Source organism: Chiloscyllium plagiosum, unplaced genomic scaffold (genome assembly GCF_037043375.1).
Source record: "Chiloscyllium plagiosum isolate Xiang-an unplaced genomic scaffold, Cpla_swu_hap1 HiC_scaffold_26, whole genome shotgun sequence".
Lineage (NCBI taxonomy): Eukaryota > Metazoa > Chordata > Chondrichthyes > Orectolobiformes > Hemiscylliidae > Chiloscyllium > Chiloscyllium plagiosum.
The window spans coordinates 36,356,265-36,372,639 of record NW_028270164.1 but is presented as its reverse complement, the minus strand read 5'-3'; the positions used below and the strand labels follow the sequence as shown (position 1 = coordinate 36,372,639).

General features: G+C 43.1%; 1 protein-coding gene across 1 annotated transcript; it reads left to right on the top strand.

Annotated features, from left to right (window-relative positions):
• The first annotated feature begins 400 nt into the window (after positions 1-400).
• Positions 401-14,665, top strand: LOC122563234 (troponin I, slow skeletal muscle). The gene is made up of 7 exons (XM_087973394.1): positions 401-502; positions 1,056-1,097; positions 2,833-2,964; positions 11,472-11,561; positions 12,173-12,349; positions 13,361-13,464; positions 14,429-14,665. Exons 1-7 carry the CDS (start codon positions 401-403, stop codon positions 14,430-14,432), a joined length of 651 nt encoding a protein of 216 aa, XP_087829520.1. The 3' UTR covers positions 14,433-14,665.
• The last annotated feature ends 1,710 nt before the right edge of the window (positions 14,666-16,375 follow it).

The window sequence follows — 16,375 nt, the reverse complement described above, 5'->3', positions numbered from 1 at the left end:
TTGGATTATTGGTCATCCCTTCATTTGCTATTCAGCTGTTGACACTTTACTCACTCGGTCTGACACTATTGACCACCTGCAGAGACTTCTTATTTAGCCTCTCGACCCTCCACTCACACCATGTGTGCGATCATTTGATCTCTCTGCCTATAAGTTCTGTGCCTGTGTGCTTCTCTTCACTCCACCTGATGAAGGAGTGGCGCTCCAAAAGCTTTGTGATTTCAAACAAACCTATTGGACGAGAACCTGGTGTCATGTAACCTCTGACCTTCACAACATGTCCAGATAGGTTGAATAAAATAGTGAAGAGCAGCTTCAATCTTCTGAAACATCGCCATCTAGAGGTGTGGGTCAATACTGGCCATCACCCTTTTGCACTTTATTGCACTTTGTGTATGAAATGTTTGATGTGTCACCACTCCTGCAACGCGCCATTCTGCAAGCAGTGTCTCTTCACCAATTTGAAAAGGTTCACCAAGAGTTCATCAAACAAGTGAAAAATGTACAAAACTAATCGAAATGAAGAGAAATTATTGTGAGTACCATTTCCTCTGAACTGTACGGTTGCTCCAGGGTTCCGCGTACTGCGCAAACAGTGCAGCATTGTTTGATAGGTCTGGAAGTCACTGTCACACGTGTTCCTTGGAAGGCCACACAGCCAGAAGGAAAGTTCGAGGGGGGAACACTGGATGAAAGAGAAGAGAATGAGTGAGAAACAAAACAAAACTGTAAGACTAAATAATTTTCAAAAAGAATGCAAAAAGAAAGTCAGAAGTCACACAACATTAGGTTATAGTCCAATAGGTTTATTTAAAATCACAAGCTTTGGAAGTGCTGATCCTTCGTCTGACTTCTGACCTTGTCCATCTCAGCCCAACACTGGCGTCTCCACATCATGGCTAACAAGCTTGAAACAAATATTGCAGATTTATTTTGACACGTACAAATTACAAGACAACATTACGACAGAGTTTCAGGCGTCAGAATATGGAAGTAGCTGGCAAAGAACATGATGTACAGCAATAAATTAACCTACTTATTTATGTTTCTTTTAGAGAAAGTCAAAGATCACAGCATCTCGTAAGCTCCTGCTTAAGGTAAACTTTTGGAATTTATAATTTATCAATTTTAATCAACTTCTACTGTACTTCAGCAATTTTCAATGGCTGCTTGCTTCCAGTTAAGTTCCAGCAGTACGAATATTGTTACCATGCAGAAAATGAAATTTTCCACAGTGACATTTCTTTCTATGCCTTGATAGGCCAAGGCTAGTGGAATGAGAAGGAGCAGTGTTGCAGATCTCTCACTGAAAGCCTCCCACATCATCCCTGGGAAATGCTTTAATAACTCAAATGCTCCATCTAGTGTTCATCCTGAGAACTGATGTAGGTCAGGAGCATTATAAAGGATTTGAAATTCAGGTTGCTCCCAAACATGAGCCTTAAAATCTGGCAGCACCAATATGCCTTTGGGCCGAAGGTACAATAGGACATGTGCTTGTCTTCAGATATTGCTATTGACCAATCTACCATACAGCCTTAAATACCTCCAATAATTTGAGAGGAGAGAGCACAAAGTAATGCAGAGATGGTTAGGCTGCAGAAGGAAGAATTCAACGAAAGTGGGCAGAGACAATGTGGGAGAGGCAGTAGACTGGAATGTCAAGGTTCAGGGTGGGTCTGGGGATGGGAGGAGCACTAGAGGATCTGGAAAGCACCTAGAAGAAAGGTAGAGAAGTGACAGGTTGTAAAACCTGGTCCTAGTTAAAGGCAATGGCAGCACTGAAGGAAAATGGTGACTTTGGTGATGAGGATGGCAACCACTTTAAAGGATTGAGCAGCAAATCTCAAGATCTGTAAGTCATCATTTTGGAGATACAGATCTGAAGGGAGGTTGGGGGCTGTACACACAACACCTGGAATGTGGCACTGAGCTAGCATAGAGAGATTTTGTGGCAGTGAGTGTCACTCCCTTGAATCCCAGCACTCCTTTGTTATGCAAACAAATATTAATGACTTTACCCCAGCAGTGAAGGGAAGCTGGCCTCAGTGTGAATACTAATGGGATCTGATGGGAAAGTCAATTATATCAATGGAGCACGATTGAATTACCTACAGTGTGGAAACAGGCCCTTCGGCCCAACAAGTCCACACCGACCCTCCGCAGAATAACCCACCCAGACCCATTTCCCTGAGACTAATGCAGCTAACACTATGGGCAATTTAGTACGGCCAATTCACCTGGCCTGCACATCTTTGGACTGTGGGAGGCAACCCACGCAGACACAGGGAGAATGTGCAAACTCCAAACAGACAATCGCCCGATGCTGGAATTGAACCTGGGTCCCTGGTGCTGTGAGGCAGCAGTGCTAACCACTGGGCCACCATGCCGCCCCTTTCCAGAGTCAGTTCTTGTTGTTTGGATCTCATATTATCTCTTTTTCCCATAGTCACAGTCACAAAACTTGGATTCACCATGAAATGAGCTTTGACCCTAACTGTCCTTAACAACTGCATATCTGCCCCACTTTACCACTGGGTGCCTATTCAACCAGCAGCCAATCTATTGGAATTCAGCATGTATTTTAGAGTAAGAGACGTTCTCGTATATCCCAGAGGATACATCATAAATTCCATTCTGTTACATTGGAACTACGATCCTTTGCACCATTAAATAAGCCAACTCTTTGAGTGCACATACTTCTAGATAACAGAGTACTGCCTTACTGTTGGGCAATCTCTATGTAAAAGCTATGTCAATATGATCAATTATCGAAATAAGAAACATTTAAGGTATGGCAAAAGTTTAACAAACCTACAATATGGTCTCTAGAGCTTGCTGCTGGCTAAAGCAACTGAAGAATTAGCTCAAGAAACAGCAGAAAAAAATGAAGAAAAAGAAAGATTTCTTGGCGAACGAGTCCCACCGATAAGATTAGCTGGCCTGTCTTCTACTCAGCTGCAGGTAAACTTTTACAAAAAAAGGCATCCAATTTCTTCTTTTTATTGTAAATCATAATTTTTATCTTGTATCATGGTTTTCAATTAAATGTACAAAATTGAAAATTGTAGGGCCTTGTGCTCAGGTACAGAAACAGTACACCTTCTGGTTGGGTAAAGGCACTGCTGAGTTGTCATGAGTTTGGAGAATAGTCTTTGTTCGAGAGAAAGCTCTGTCTTCCTCCTATTCTAAGCTCTTCTGCATCTCCAGATTCCATCATCACAACATTGATATTTATACCCTCTGCAGCCTTGGCTATAAAGTCAGCATTCATTCCTTTATTCCCTCCAGCTTCCTCTCCCCCTTTCAGACACTCCTGGAAGCATAGCTGTCTGATACAACTTTGAGCCTGTGTCTGAGGAATTGACTCACACCCGATGCCACTAGAATTAACGGACACTGAAAATGTGTGCTGACTCCCTAGCTCCATTTTCATGGAGGTGGACTGGGGATGTAGTAAGTAGCAGGCTGGTAGCAGGCTTATTAAGAACCACTTAAGACCAATTAAGGGTTGTCAACTGGAATTTTTTTTTTGCCAGCCCCCAGGTTCTTGCAGGAAGCAGCCAGTCAGGAGGTGACATTCCTGCAGCAGTCAAGGAATCCACTGTTTCAGAAAAGTTTAAAGGTGCTCTCTGTTTACAGAGAAAAATGTAAATGGGAACAGAGAAAAATTATAGACTTCTCAATAAGGTGTAACATTTTCAAACTAGAATATGGTTTAGTCAAAGAAAGTTCATTTCTATTCATTGATTTCTAACTGATATTCTTCCTGTAGAGTGAGAAATCACAACCAGCTCTCTCTAGCTTTTCATGTTTAACTAAGAAAATGCAAATGCCAAAAGTTGTTGCTCATTACACCGTGCAAGGAAGTATTGCCATCACCAGAAAAGAACAAATTACAGCCTATGTCTAACTCCAGAAAATATAAAGGTGAATATCGCTCTAATACCCACATTGCACATTGCAAGAACATATCCTGGTAGCAAAGATGTGCAAGTTAGGTAAATTGGCCATGCTAAATTGCCCATTGCGCTTCCAGGATTTGAAAGTTAGGGGAAATGTAAAGTAATAGGGTAGGGGAATGGGTGTGGGTGGGTTACTCTTCGGCAGGTCGGTGTGGACCTGTTGGGCCGAATGGCCTGGTTACACACTGTAGGGGATCTATGATTCTATAATCCTGGTTGTCTTCTAATTGTAACTAGAGAAGCTTGACCAAAGGTCATTAATTCAATTTGAAACTGAATTCAATGAGGGATGTCACACCAATTACTACGGATGATTATTTTTCTGCATGAAAATAACTTAAACTTTGAACTTTCCAAACTTCCTATTCTCACGAGCTAAAAGTGTATTCCTCCACTATGTCCCCAGAGATGGAATTTCAATGTTAGTTTGGCTCCATTCTATGCTTTGGCACATTTCCCTAGAATCTCCAGCATGAAACATTCACCTTTTCAGGGGTTTTCAGACCTCCTGACTCCAGTATAGCAGAAGGGCACATTCTTTAAAAACCCAGAAAGTTTTCTCCTGCCATATTGCTTTAGAGAAATAAAGTAATTGGTGCGCAGAGCCCATGGTTGGAATATGACCCTCACTCCATTCTAAGATTGATTTGCACTGAGGTAGCTGGTCACAATGCTTAAACGGTCTATATATTAGATTGCAACTGCAGGTTTTAAAGTATGATTGATTGTATTTTGTAAGAAAAATCAGGATTCTGATCAGGAGGAGCAGAATTGTTTTTGTCTCTCACAGATGTGCATGGGTATTTGGAACTCCCTACCTCAAAAGGCAGAGGAATCACAGTCTTTGAATATTTTCAAGTCAGTGGTAGATAAATTCTTTATAAGCACAAGGTGAAAGGTTGTCCAGAGGAGGGGGGAGTTGAGAGTCTAGCGCTGGAAAGGCACAGCAGGTCAGGCAATGTCTGAGGAGCAGGAGAATCGACGTTTTGGGCATAAGCCCTTCATCAGGAATCAGGAGGGGGTGTTTGGAGTGATCAGGTTAACCATGGCTGAAATAGTGCAGGGGACCGAGAGGCCTCCTCCTGTTCCTAAGTCATATGAACATGGTGGGAGTGCTGCACCTTATTTCACATTCAAGGTACACAGACTGCTGCAAGTCTTCCAGCACCATCCTCATCGACCTGCCCCTGTCTGAGCACCCTCCGCCCAGCCCCACTCCCCCCACCATCCTTCTGATGACACTGGCTCATGCAAGCACAGAAAATGTAACATCTGTCCCTTTATTTTCTACCCTCCCTTTATTGAGACCTTAAGGTGTCCTTCCAGATGAAACAATGATTTAAGCTCACTGCCTAGTTGGTTCTACATTACAGATTCCAAATACAGACTGGAGGACTGTGGAAGCATAAGACCATCAATATAGGTGCAGAATCAGACCATTAAGTCCTTCGAGACTGCTAGTAGGAGAGTCCAGCACCTGAGTGCGTAGCCTCAGACTGAACCCTTTAGAACTGAGAGGAGGAGGAATTTCTTCAGCTAGAGGATGATGAATCTGTGGAACTCATTGCCCCAGAAAGCTGAAGAGGCCAAGTCATTAAGTGTGTTGGCAATAGATGGGTCCTTGATTGGTAACGGGATCAAGGGTAATGGGGAGAAGAAGGGAGAATGGGGTTGAGAAATGTATCAGAGCTGATAATGTGTTGCTGGAAAAGCGCAGCAGGTCAGGCAGCATCCAAGGATCAGGAGAATCGACGTTTCGGGCATGAGCCCTTCTTCAGGAATGAGGAAAGTGTGCCCAGCAGGCTAAGATAAAAGGTAGGGAGGAGGGACTTGAGGGAGAGGCGTTGGAAATGCGATAGGTGGAAGGAGGTCAAGGTGAGGGTGATAGGCCGGAGTGGGGGTGGGGGGCGGAAAGGTCAGGAAGAAGATTGCAGGTTAGGAAGGTGATGCTGAGTTCGACGGATTTGACTGAGACAAGGTGTGGGGAGGGGAAATGAGGAAATTGGAGAAATCTGAGTTCATCCCTTGTGGTTGGAGGGTTCCTAGGCAGAAGATGAGGCTCTCTTCCTCCAGCCGTCGTGTTGCTATGGTCTGGCGATGGAGGAGTCCAAGGACCTGCATGTCCTTGGTGGAGTGGAAGGGGGAGTTTGAAGTGTTGAGCCACGGGATGGTTGGGTTGGTTGGTCCGGGTGTCCCAGAGGTGTTCTCTGAAACGTTCCGCAAGTAGGCGGCCTGTCTCCCCAATATAGAGGAGGCCACACTGGGTGCAGCGGATGCAGTAAATGATGTGTGTGGAGGTGCAGGTGAATTTGTGGTGGATATGGAAGGATCCCTTAGGGCCTTGGAGGGAAGTAAGGGGGGAGGTGTGGGCGCAAGTTTTGCATTTCTTGCGGTTGCAGGGGAAGGTGCCGGGAGTGGAGGTTGGGTTGGTGGGGGGTGTGGACCTGACGAGGGAGTCACGGAGGGAGTGGTCTTTTCGGAACGCTGATAGGGGAGGGGAGGGAAATATATCCCTGGTGGTGGGGTCCGTTTGGAGGTGGCGGAAATGATGACGGATGATACGATGTATATGGAGGTTGGTGGAGTGGTAGGTGAGGACCAGTGGGGTTCTGTTCTGGTGGCAATTGGAGGGGCGGGGCTCAAGGGCAGAGGAGCAGGAAGTGGAGGAGATGCGATGGAGGGCATCGTCGATCATGTCTGGGGGGAAGTTGCAGTCTTTGAAGAAGGAGGCCATCTGGGTTGTACGGTATTGGAACTGGTCCTCCTGGGAGCAGTTGCGAATTGCGGTCTTTGAAGAAGGAGGCCATCTGGGTTGTACGGTATTGGAACTGGTCATCCTGGGAGCAGATGCAATTCAAAGACCGCAATTCAATACTGTACAACCCAGATGGCCTCCTTCTTCAAAGACCGCAATTCGCATCTGCTCCCAGGAGGACCAGTTCCAATACCGTACAACCCAGATGGCCTCCTTCTTCAAAGACTGCAACTTCCCGCCAGACGTGATCGACGATGCCCTCCACCACATCTCCTCCACTTCCCGCTCCTCTGCCCTAGAGCCCCGCCCCTCCAATCGCCACCTTGACAGAACCCCACTTTTCCTCACCTACCACCCCACCAACCTCCATATACATCGTATCATCCGTCATCATTTCCGCCATCTCCAAACGGACCCCACCACCAGGGATATATTTCCCTCCCCTCCCCTATCAGCGTTCCGAAAAGACCACTCCCTCCGTGACTCCCTCGTCAGGTCCACACCCCCTACCAACCCAACCTCCACTCCCGGCACCTTCCCCTGCAACCACAAGAAATGCAAAACTTGCGCCCACACCTCCCCCCTTACTTCCCTCCAAGGCCCTAAGGGATCCTTCCATATCCACCACAAATTCACCTGCACCTCCACACACATCATTTACTGCATCCGCTGCACCCAGTGTGGCCTCCTCTATATTGGGGAGACTGGCTGCCTACTTGAGGAGCGTTTCAGAGAACACCTCTGGGACACCCGGACCAACCAACCCAACCACCCCGTGGCTCAACACTTCAATTCCCCCTCCCACTCCACCAAGGACATGCAGGTCCTTGGACTCCTCCATCGCCAGACCATAGCAACATGACGGCTGGAGGAAGAGCACCTCATCTTCCGCCTAGGAACCCTCCAACCACAAGGGATGAACTCAGATTTCTACAGTTTCCTCACTTCATTTCACTTCCCCTCTTGTCTCAGTCAAATCCCTCAAACTCAGCACCGCCTTCCTAACCTGAAATCTTCTTCCTGACCACTCCGCCCCCACCCCCACTCCGACCTATCACCTTCACTTTAACCTCCTTCCACCTATCGTATTTCCAATGCCCCTCCCCCAACTCCCTCCTCCCTACCTTTTATCTTAGCCTGCTGGACACACTTTCCTCATTCCTGAAGACGGGCTCATGCCCGAAACGTCGATTCTCCTGCTCCTTGGATGCTGTCTGACCTGCTGCGCTTTTCCAGCAACACATTTTCAGCTCTGATCTACAGCATCTGCAGTCCTCAGTTTCTCCTTGAGAAATGTATCAACCATGATTACATCACAGGGCAGAGTCGATGGGCCAAATACCTAATACTACTCCTACATTTATGATCTTATGATTCCGCAATCCTCCAGTCTGTGTTTGGTCTCTACAATGTGGAAGCAACCAGGTTGTGACCTTGAATCACTGTTTCATCTGGAAGGACTCTTTAAGGCCTTCAACAGAGAGAGGGCAGGAGTTAAAAGCACAAATGTTGCATCTGCTATGCTCCTATCCATGAGCAAGTGTCATCAGAAGGGGATGGACTGTTGGGGGTGATTACGGAATGGACAATGCTATCATTGAAGCAATGCTTCCTTCAGGAAATAGTAGTGGTATGTTGGAGGTGGCAGAAATGCTGGCAGGTGCTCCATTGACTATAGAGGCTGATGGAATGGAAGCTGAGCACAAGGGCAACACTCTCACAGATCAAGCAGGGACAAAGGTACTGAGTCAGAAGTCTATGAACTGGGGTAGATCGAACTGAGGGCCCTATCAAACAGAGTTTGTTTGAGTCCTCAACGAAAGTAAATGAAAGACACGACCAAAGCATTGGTATGGAAGGTTGCATCATCGGAGCAGTTCCAATGGAAATTATTAGCTTAGCAAATAATGGGTGCAGACTAAAGTGAATGTTTCTTTCTATCGGATTGTCAGTGCTAATTTGATGTTCTCCCTTTTCTGTGAGCAACCACAGCAGCAAAGCCTTTATGTGATCTGCAATATGTGGGAACAGGGGATATCTCAGTTATCTGGATAGTTGTTTGTGATGTGGAATGATGTCTACAATCTGGGTTTAATTCCCATGAAGATCCTGTCTTCTCATCCTTGCCCCTTTCTGAGGTGTGGTGACCCACAGACTACTCTCTCTTTCTCTCTCGCTCTTTTTTCCTTCTGTTGCGAGAACAACCCTCTGAAAGTATAGCACCTTTTCAACAGAATGTTTTACCTTTAATCTAAATATGCAAGAGCCACTTTTCAGTTTCTTGAATAGAAAGCCTTGACTGATATCTCAAAGCTAGACAGTTGTGATCATAGTCTCAGCTGACATTTCAGTGCAGTAGTGAGGGTATGCTAAGCAGTCTTTTGGGTGTGATAGCAAACAGCCATACTGCCATCCTCTGTGGCTGATTTTCAAAATGTTTTCATCTCTAGACAATTAAGTGAGTTTCTAGATCTACGCCATCATACAGTATACAGCATGGAAACAGACGCTTCTACCTAAACAGTCCACGCTGACCATAATCCCATACTAAACTAGTTCCACCTGCCTGCGCTTGACTATATCTCTAAACATTTCTTTTTCATGTGCTTATTGAAATGCCTTTTAAACATTGTAACTATGGGACTTTACTATCTGTAAAATAGGTGTTGCATTTATCTCCATTACAGTAATGACTGTGCTTCTGCAGTTTTTCATTATCTGTGTGGCACAAGGCTGTTATATACATTATACAAATAGAAGCTATCTTCCTTAAGGCAATATGATTAAACCTAAAATTCAGAACAGTTTCTGCAACAAACATCGCAAGACATTTAATCCTGGACTAGAAGATGATTAGCATATGTGATTGGTTGGTGCCATCAAATTGAAATTGGTGTGGGTTGGAACAGTATTTATCTAAATTCAATTTTGCAGTCGCAACGATTGTAGTTTGGGTTTTACATTGAGCTAAGTTTCATTGTTCATTAAAGCAAGACATCATTTGTTATTCATTATTAAGGGAGTGACTTCATATAAACTAATTATGTATCATCAGGGACAATTCTCACTGCCTTATTTTATTGAGGGGAGAAGAGCTAGTCATTTTGAAGAAATCAAACAAACAAATAAGATGGAGCTTTATTTCATTAATATGTATGAGATTCCTGACTAAATAGTTCCATAGAGATCAGGAATAAAATAATTTAATACTGCTTGAATGTCAGGATGAACATTCAACTCCATTTTTGAGTGTAAGTCAAATCCAATATATGCCCAGTGTGGCAGGGGATGATCCATTATTGTTCATTCTGCATTTGTGGGTGATTAAAAATGGCAGCTATTTGAGAGTCCACAGTCTTCCTAGTTATCTTGACATTAATATTTAAAAGAGGATGTTAAATATAAAAGCGATACCCACAACAGCAGGAGGCTTCATGTGGGGGAACTTGTGACCTACCTTGGTCAGAAGGCCTGCCAAATCAAATGTCAGGGATCCAAGGAGCTGTTCATGGGCTTTCTGCTGGATTTCCAGAGCCAGATCAGACCTGGAGATGCCAGCCAACTGGAGGCTAGCACCTCCAGAACTTGGCAGTGAGATGGAGGTTGTGGTTGCTATCAAGATACCACCACCTGATCCTCAGATAGAGAGGAGCGCCGGGCTGTTAGAAAAGCCCCCTGCCCCTGCAACCCTGGTGTCACAACTTCTTCCCTCAGTCAGTTCCCTTAATCTTGTGCAAATCAAAGGATCCTCATCCCTATCAACCTTCACCAGCTTGCTTGTTCTGGTTTATCGGTTAGGGAGGCTGGCTCTTTCTCATCCTGCCTGATGTTGAAGTAATTGCAGCTCATGTGAGACGAGGCCCATCAAAGGTTGTTAATATGCTTAGTTGGTTGAATGGCTGGTTTGCAATGCAGAGTATCACTAACAACAAAGGTTCAATTCCTGCTGTCACATGTACATCCTGCATTCTCATCCTTACAACTCACCTGAGGTATGGTGACTGTTTGGTTAAACTCACCACAAGTTGTCTCTCCCTAATAAGATTGGTGAGATACCTCCACAGAGTCACCAAGTCACCCTTTATTTTGACATGAATGGTCCTTGGCTTTAGTGCTGCCTCATTCAGATTCAGGTATCAGAGTATCAGCATCTCTGAAACTCCCCTTTCTGTATGTCAACCAGCGCCCCCTGATTGAGCCAGATGTATAGTGCCATTCAGAGAATTCATATTCTATGAAGTCCAGCTGGCTGGCCCCATTACAATCACTGCAATTGGCATATGGGTATATGGCAACTTTGAATTAACAACCTAAGGGCCTTAGTTGGCTGTCGGTTGAGATGGTCAACTATGGGCATTCTCAGCAGCAATTAAGTTCTGAAGTGGTAGAAAAGGGTGGTATCTCTCTGAAACCAATCTGCCCATAAGGCCAAAGTCCCAACTGATTTTTGTGAGGAAAACCTCTGTCCAACTGCTACATTTAGTTCCTTTATTGTCTGGTAATGTGGCTATTACTCTGAAGGACATATTTTCCTGAATGTAAAGGAAATCTATCTATTTAGGGTGTCCAATTGTTGAAGGTTAAAAGTTATTTAATGATATTGACTATACCGGCATGAGTAGTGAATCTGGAAAGAGATATTTATGTATAGCAAATTTGAAATATTGATTTGTTAAATAGTTTTAAACTTTTAATACATTTATTTATTACATTCTATAACAAAAACAAATTTGTTACCTTCAAAACTAAAGGATCTCTGCCAGGAACTCCATGAGAAGGTACATGTAGTGGATGAGGAGCGATATGATATTGAAGCCAAGGTGATACACAATACAAGAGAGGTATGTAATCAGTGGCCTGTTAGCTTCTCCTTCTCTCCAATGGACAGTGTTAATGCAGCTAGGCTTCCTGTCTAGAGATGACTGATAGACAGTGGCATCCATTTCTACGGCATAACCATCTTGAATTGCCAATCTGCATTCCTGAGAAAGACTGGAGCTGTGACTGTGGCTGAATCTTTGTCAAAATCTGTTCTATGAATAAAAATTTGTTAAAACTAAAGAAACCCGTTGGAGGGATATTTAACCTTATTTGATAGGTAGAGTTTTGTTTTGTTGAGACTAAATATGGCATTAGGGCTAAAGCAGGAGGTATTTCTACGCAGTTGCATTGTGTTTCTCATGTCCTCTTCTTAGCTCATTGCATATGTGTGCAAGGTACAATTCCCAATTTTATGGGAAGGTGGGTTGGCCATTCTGTCTGACCAGGACCTTCCAGTTTCCAAATTTTGAGTGCCACTTATTATCAAAGTTAAATCACGCTCGGCCACAACATTGTGACTAATGCTGGTCTTAAAACAAAAAACACGGCCATTATTGTATGACTACTATTGGTTAACATGTCTTGTATTTTCAATGGATTTTACTGATCTTTTTTATCTCTGATCTTTAAGATTAAGGACTTGAATCTGAAAGTTTTTGATCTCAGAGGGAAGTTCAAGCGCCCGACCCTTCGTCGGGTTCGTGTGTCAGCTGATGCTATGCTAAGGGCCTTGCTGGGATCTAAACACAAAGTATCCATGGATCTGAGAGCTAACCTGAAGTCAGTCAAAAAAGAAGATTCAGAAAAGGTATGAAAGTGTACAGCAGCCATAGAAAATTCCATTCTCTTACTATGCAAGGACATAGTAGGTCTCAGCTTCAAAGCAGCTCATCAGTTTAACATACGTCCATTTTCTTACCCTTTTACTACTGGCCAGGGTTGAATGTTGCTGATAGAATATCTCAATGACATATTTTCTTCTGTAAATGAGATGCTTTGTGGGCAAAGAAAGGAGAAACCTCGAGTATGAATCTTGGCCAATTCTAGGAGTTAAACTCAAAGCTCTTTGGTTTTAAATCCAGAGTCTTAATTCTGGAGAGAATTGAATCTTAGTACACAGACAGCCATTGATGATAAATTTTGAAATAAGTAATGATTATATAAGAGACATATAGAAAAATGTTCCTGAGTGTTACTTACAAAAATATAGCATGTTATAATGTCAGGTGGTTTAAATTTAATGTTTGAATCGGTTAGCTGTCCTTTCTGTACCCAACAATGCATTGATCAGCATCAAATGGCCAAGATTATAATATATATTAGAAATAAAAATACAAAAATACAGCCTCCAGAGCTTAAAGACAGTCAAAAATGAAGATTCAGAAAAGCTTCAGTCTTCTGAAATATCTTCAATACTTATTCTCAATCAACATCACTCCAAAAAGGATTTGGTCATTTTTTTTATGTGAGAGTTTGCTATCTGCAAATTGGCTACCCACTTCCCTACGCTACAACAATGGTTGCACTTTAGAAGTACTTAATTGACTGTAAAGCATTTTAGCACAACCTGAGATTCTAAAAGGAGCTGTATAAATGCAAGTCATTCCTTTTTAAAGGTAGCCAATGATTTCACCAACTTTTAAGCCTGATACTCCATAGAAGTAGCACAGAAGTACCTTATCTGAGCTGTCTTTTTAAAATGGGACTATAAAGAACAAAAAATGAACTCTGCTGTAGCTTGACTTTATGAATGATAATTCTTCAGGTTGCACAGATTGATAAGGCACTACTGCTGACATGTATTGTCTCTAACTCTTAGGAACGCCCTGTTGGAGTTAGTGACTGGCGTAAAAATGTGGAGGCAATGTCTGGAATGGAAGGCAGAAAGAAAATGTTTGATGCTGCTAAAACTGGTTCTGGCCAGTAAGTATGAGAAGAGCTTTGCTTTATCCTTCAGCAATATATATTATTCGTTGACAGGACTATGAATAGTAAAACCAGACATTTTCCCAGAAAGTTAGCTCTTCCACATAATTTTCATTTCATTCGAAATTCCTGTCAAAATATTGCAGCAGTGCAACAATGCCCTTGTTCATTATCCAGGCACTGTATGGATGGTTGTTTGCAGCAATTCAAAATAAATATGCAAATTGTAGCTGGAACAAACTGTGGAGAAATTTTATTATTCCCTGCTGCGCACCATTTCAACTAAAATTGCAAGATTTTTTTATGTTACATGTTTTACATTTCCCTTCGGTCCCTTTTCATGTCAAAATGAAATATCAGTAAAACTGTAAAATCTGTTGTCATATGTCAAGTTGATTCTACTGCTGTATTTGTAAGTCTCCATTTTATAGGCATTCAGCCTCATGGTGATGGGTCCCTAAAATGAGTTACTGATGGGGGGGGGTGGGGAATTATCGGCTTGACCCTTCAGGTGGTCCAACCACAGGTAATATCTTGCATTTGAACTTTCTATGGAGACAGAAGGTCCTATTGACTGCACTGCTGGACCTCCACCACCTCTCCCACCCATCTGCCATCCTCTGCATCCCCACCCCCCACCCCCTCACCAGTGCCTCCACAGTCCTGATAACCAGACTCACATCATGTCCCCCACTATTGCAGCTCCAGTATATGAAGGCAGCAAAAAGATTATTCTTCCAACGGAGTGAGCTGACTGTGGAGGTCCAAAAACCAATATTTAATGATCCTGAGTTCTCTAGGTTAGGGTGAGGGCTGCCTCCATAACTTCAAAACTGAAGTCAAAAGTGGGCCGACACAAAATCTATTCCTAAACATTGAACGTTGTGACAATAATATTCTCTAGAAATTACGCAGTAAATTTTTCTTGTTCTCACACATCTTAATTATACATAACTTCCAGATGACTTCGCTTCAAGGAATTCAAGAAATTGCAACCTTTCACTGCCTTATTGATGTGCATTTCTCTGCATTTGAGGATGTCCAGAATTGCTTGAAGAAAATACGCTTTGCACAGGAAAGAAGAATGAGGAATATTATTTTAAGGCAGACAAAATAAGGAAATGAGCTAACTAATAGAGTGCTCCGGTTTTCTGCATTTGATGTAAATTGAGATAAAATAAAATGAAATGAAACCCCAGAGGACAATGTAAATCCCAGACATTTACTTTGAATCCGTCATTAAAACTTGTTTAGTCTACTGGTATTTCATGAAAAGGAAAATAAGTTTGACAACATTTGGTGGTGTGTGTAGCAACATTTAATGAAGAGCAGCAGAAGTGCTGAACAGAGAGGACACAAGCTCAGCCTGAACCTTCAAAAAATGCTCTGGTAAGAATTCATGTATGATAATGGGGAGAGTTTCAATGTTACTGTGAGCAGACAGCATTACAGCAAATTGCTTAGCAACAGCTAAAAGTCACCATCACCTTCTCAAAGGCAATAAATGCTGGCCCAGCCAGCGATACACACATCTCTTGAACGAATTTAAAAAAATGAACAGATGGCAATGGTGATTTGTTGTTGTGGAAAGCAAGATAGTAAATCTGAACTTTTCCTGCTGGAATCATGCTTGTGGCTGTTCTCCATAGAAACATATACGACAAAACAAGAGGTCCTGTGCCCCATTCTTTTGTCACCTCTCAAAAAAGACTTATTCAGTCTAATTAATGTTCCCGCTTTTAATTCGAGAAGTTATGGCACTTTATGAGCATGTCCAAGTGAATATTAAATGTTTTGAGGGTTTTTGTTTCTGTCACACTATCAGGCAGTGTATTCCGGACCCACATCTTCATCTATGGCTAAAATAACTCTTCAATTCCTGTCTGCCTTTATACCATTTTCTTCAAATGTATGCTTTTGGTTATTGATTTCTCAGTTCATAGAAGAAAGGTTCCTTTTATCAATTTGATAGGCACCCTTTGTCATTTTATAAATCTCCCTCACCTCCTCCCTTTCAAACAAAACAAGCTCAACCTGTCCAATTTCCTTTATCGGTAAAGTTCTCCAATCCTGGCAACGTGCTCATAATCTTCTCATGACTCCCTTTAATATGGTCATAGCATTGCAAATATTGCAACTGTATTACAGTTTCCAGAACTATATGCAGTGTTCTGTATGCTCTATTTTAACTCGTGCCTTACACAATCTTTTTCTTTTCTTTTATGGGATGTGAAGGTCACTAGTGAGGGGGCAGCATTTATTACCCATCCCTCATTGCTCCGGAGAAGGTAGTGGGTGAGATGCCTTCTTAAACGTGCATTCCCCCCATAATACATTTGCACCCCTTGTGCTATTATCAAGAAGGGAGTTCCGGGATTTTGCCCAAGTGACATGGAGACATCGGCAGTAGAGTTCTAGGCAGGGTTGGAAGGGAACTTGCAAATGATGGTTTTCTCATGTATCTGCTGTCCTTGGAGTCATAGAGTCATAGAATTGTACAGCACAGAAATAGACCCTTCGGTCCAACTTGTCCATGCCAACCAGATATCTCAACCCAATCTAGTCCCACCTGCCAGGACCCAGCCAATATCCCTTGAAACCCTTCCTATTCATATACCCATCCAGACACCTTTTAGATGTTGCAATTGTACTAGCCTCCACCACCTCCTCTGACAGGTCATTCTATACACATACCACCCTCTGTGTGAAAATGTTGCCCCTCAGATCTCTTTTGTATCTTTCCCTTCTCACCCTAAACCTATGCTCTCTAATTCTGAACTCCCACACCCCTTGCCCTCTCAGTGGGAGAGATTGTGGGTTTGGAAGGTGACATTGAAGGAGACTTGGTGAGTTCCTGCAGTGCATCTCGTAAATGGTGCATACTGCTTTCACTGCAAGTTGGTGATGA

What these genes read in the sequence shown, in the direction of transcription:
- LOC122563234 (XM_087973394.1), top strand. Translation starts at nt 401, where the DNA reads ATGTTTGATGTGTCACCACTCCTGCAACGCGCCATTCTGCAAGCAGTG. An exon ending in CTCGTAAGCTCCTGCTTAAG is followed by an intron (nt 1,098 to 2,832) that starts GTAAACTTTTGG and finishes TATGGTCTCTAG; the next exon opens with AGCTTGCTGCTGGCTAAAGC. An exon ending in TGTCTTCTACTCAGCTGCAG is followed by an intron (nt 2,965 to 11,471) that starts GTAAACTTTTAC and finishes TCAAAACTAAAG; the next exon opens with GATCTCTGCCAGGAACTCCA.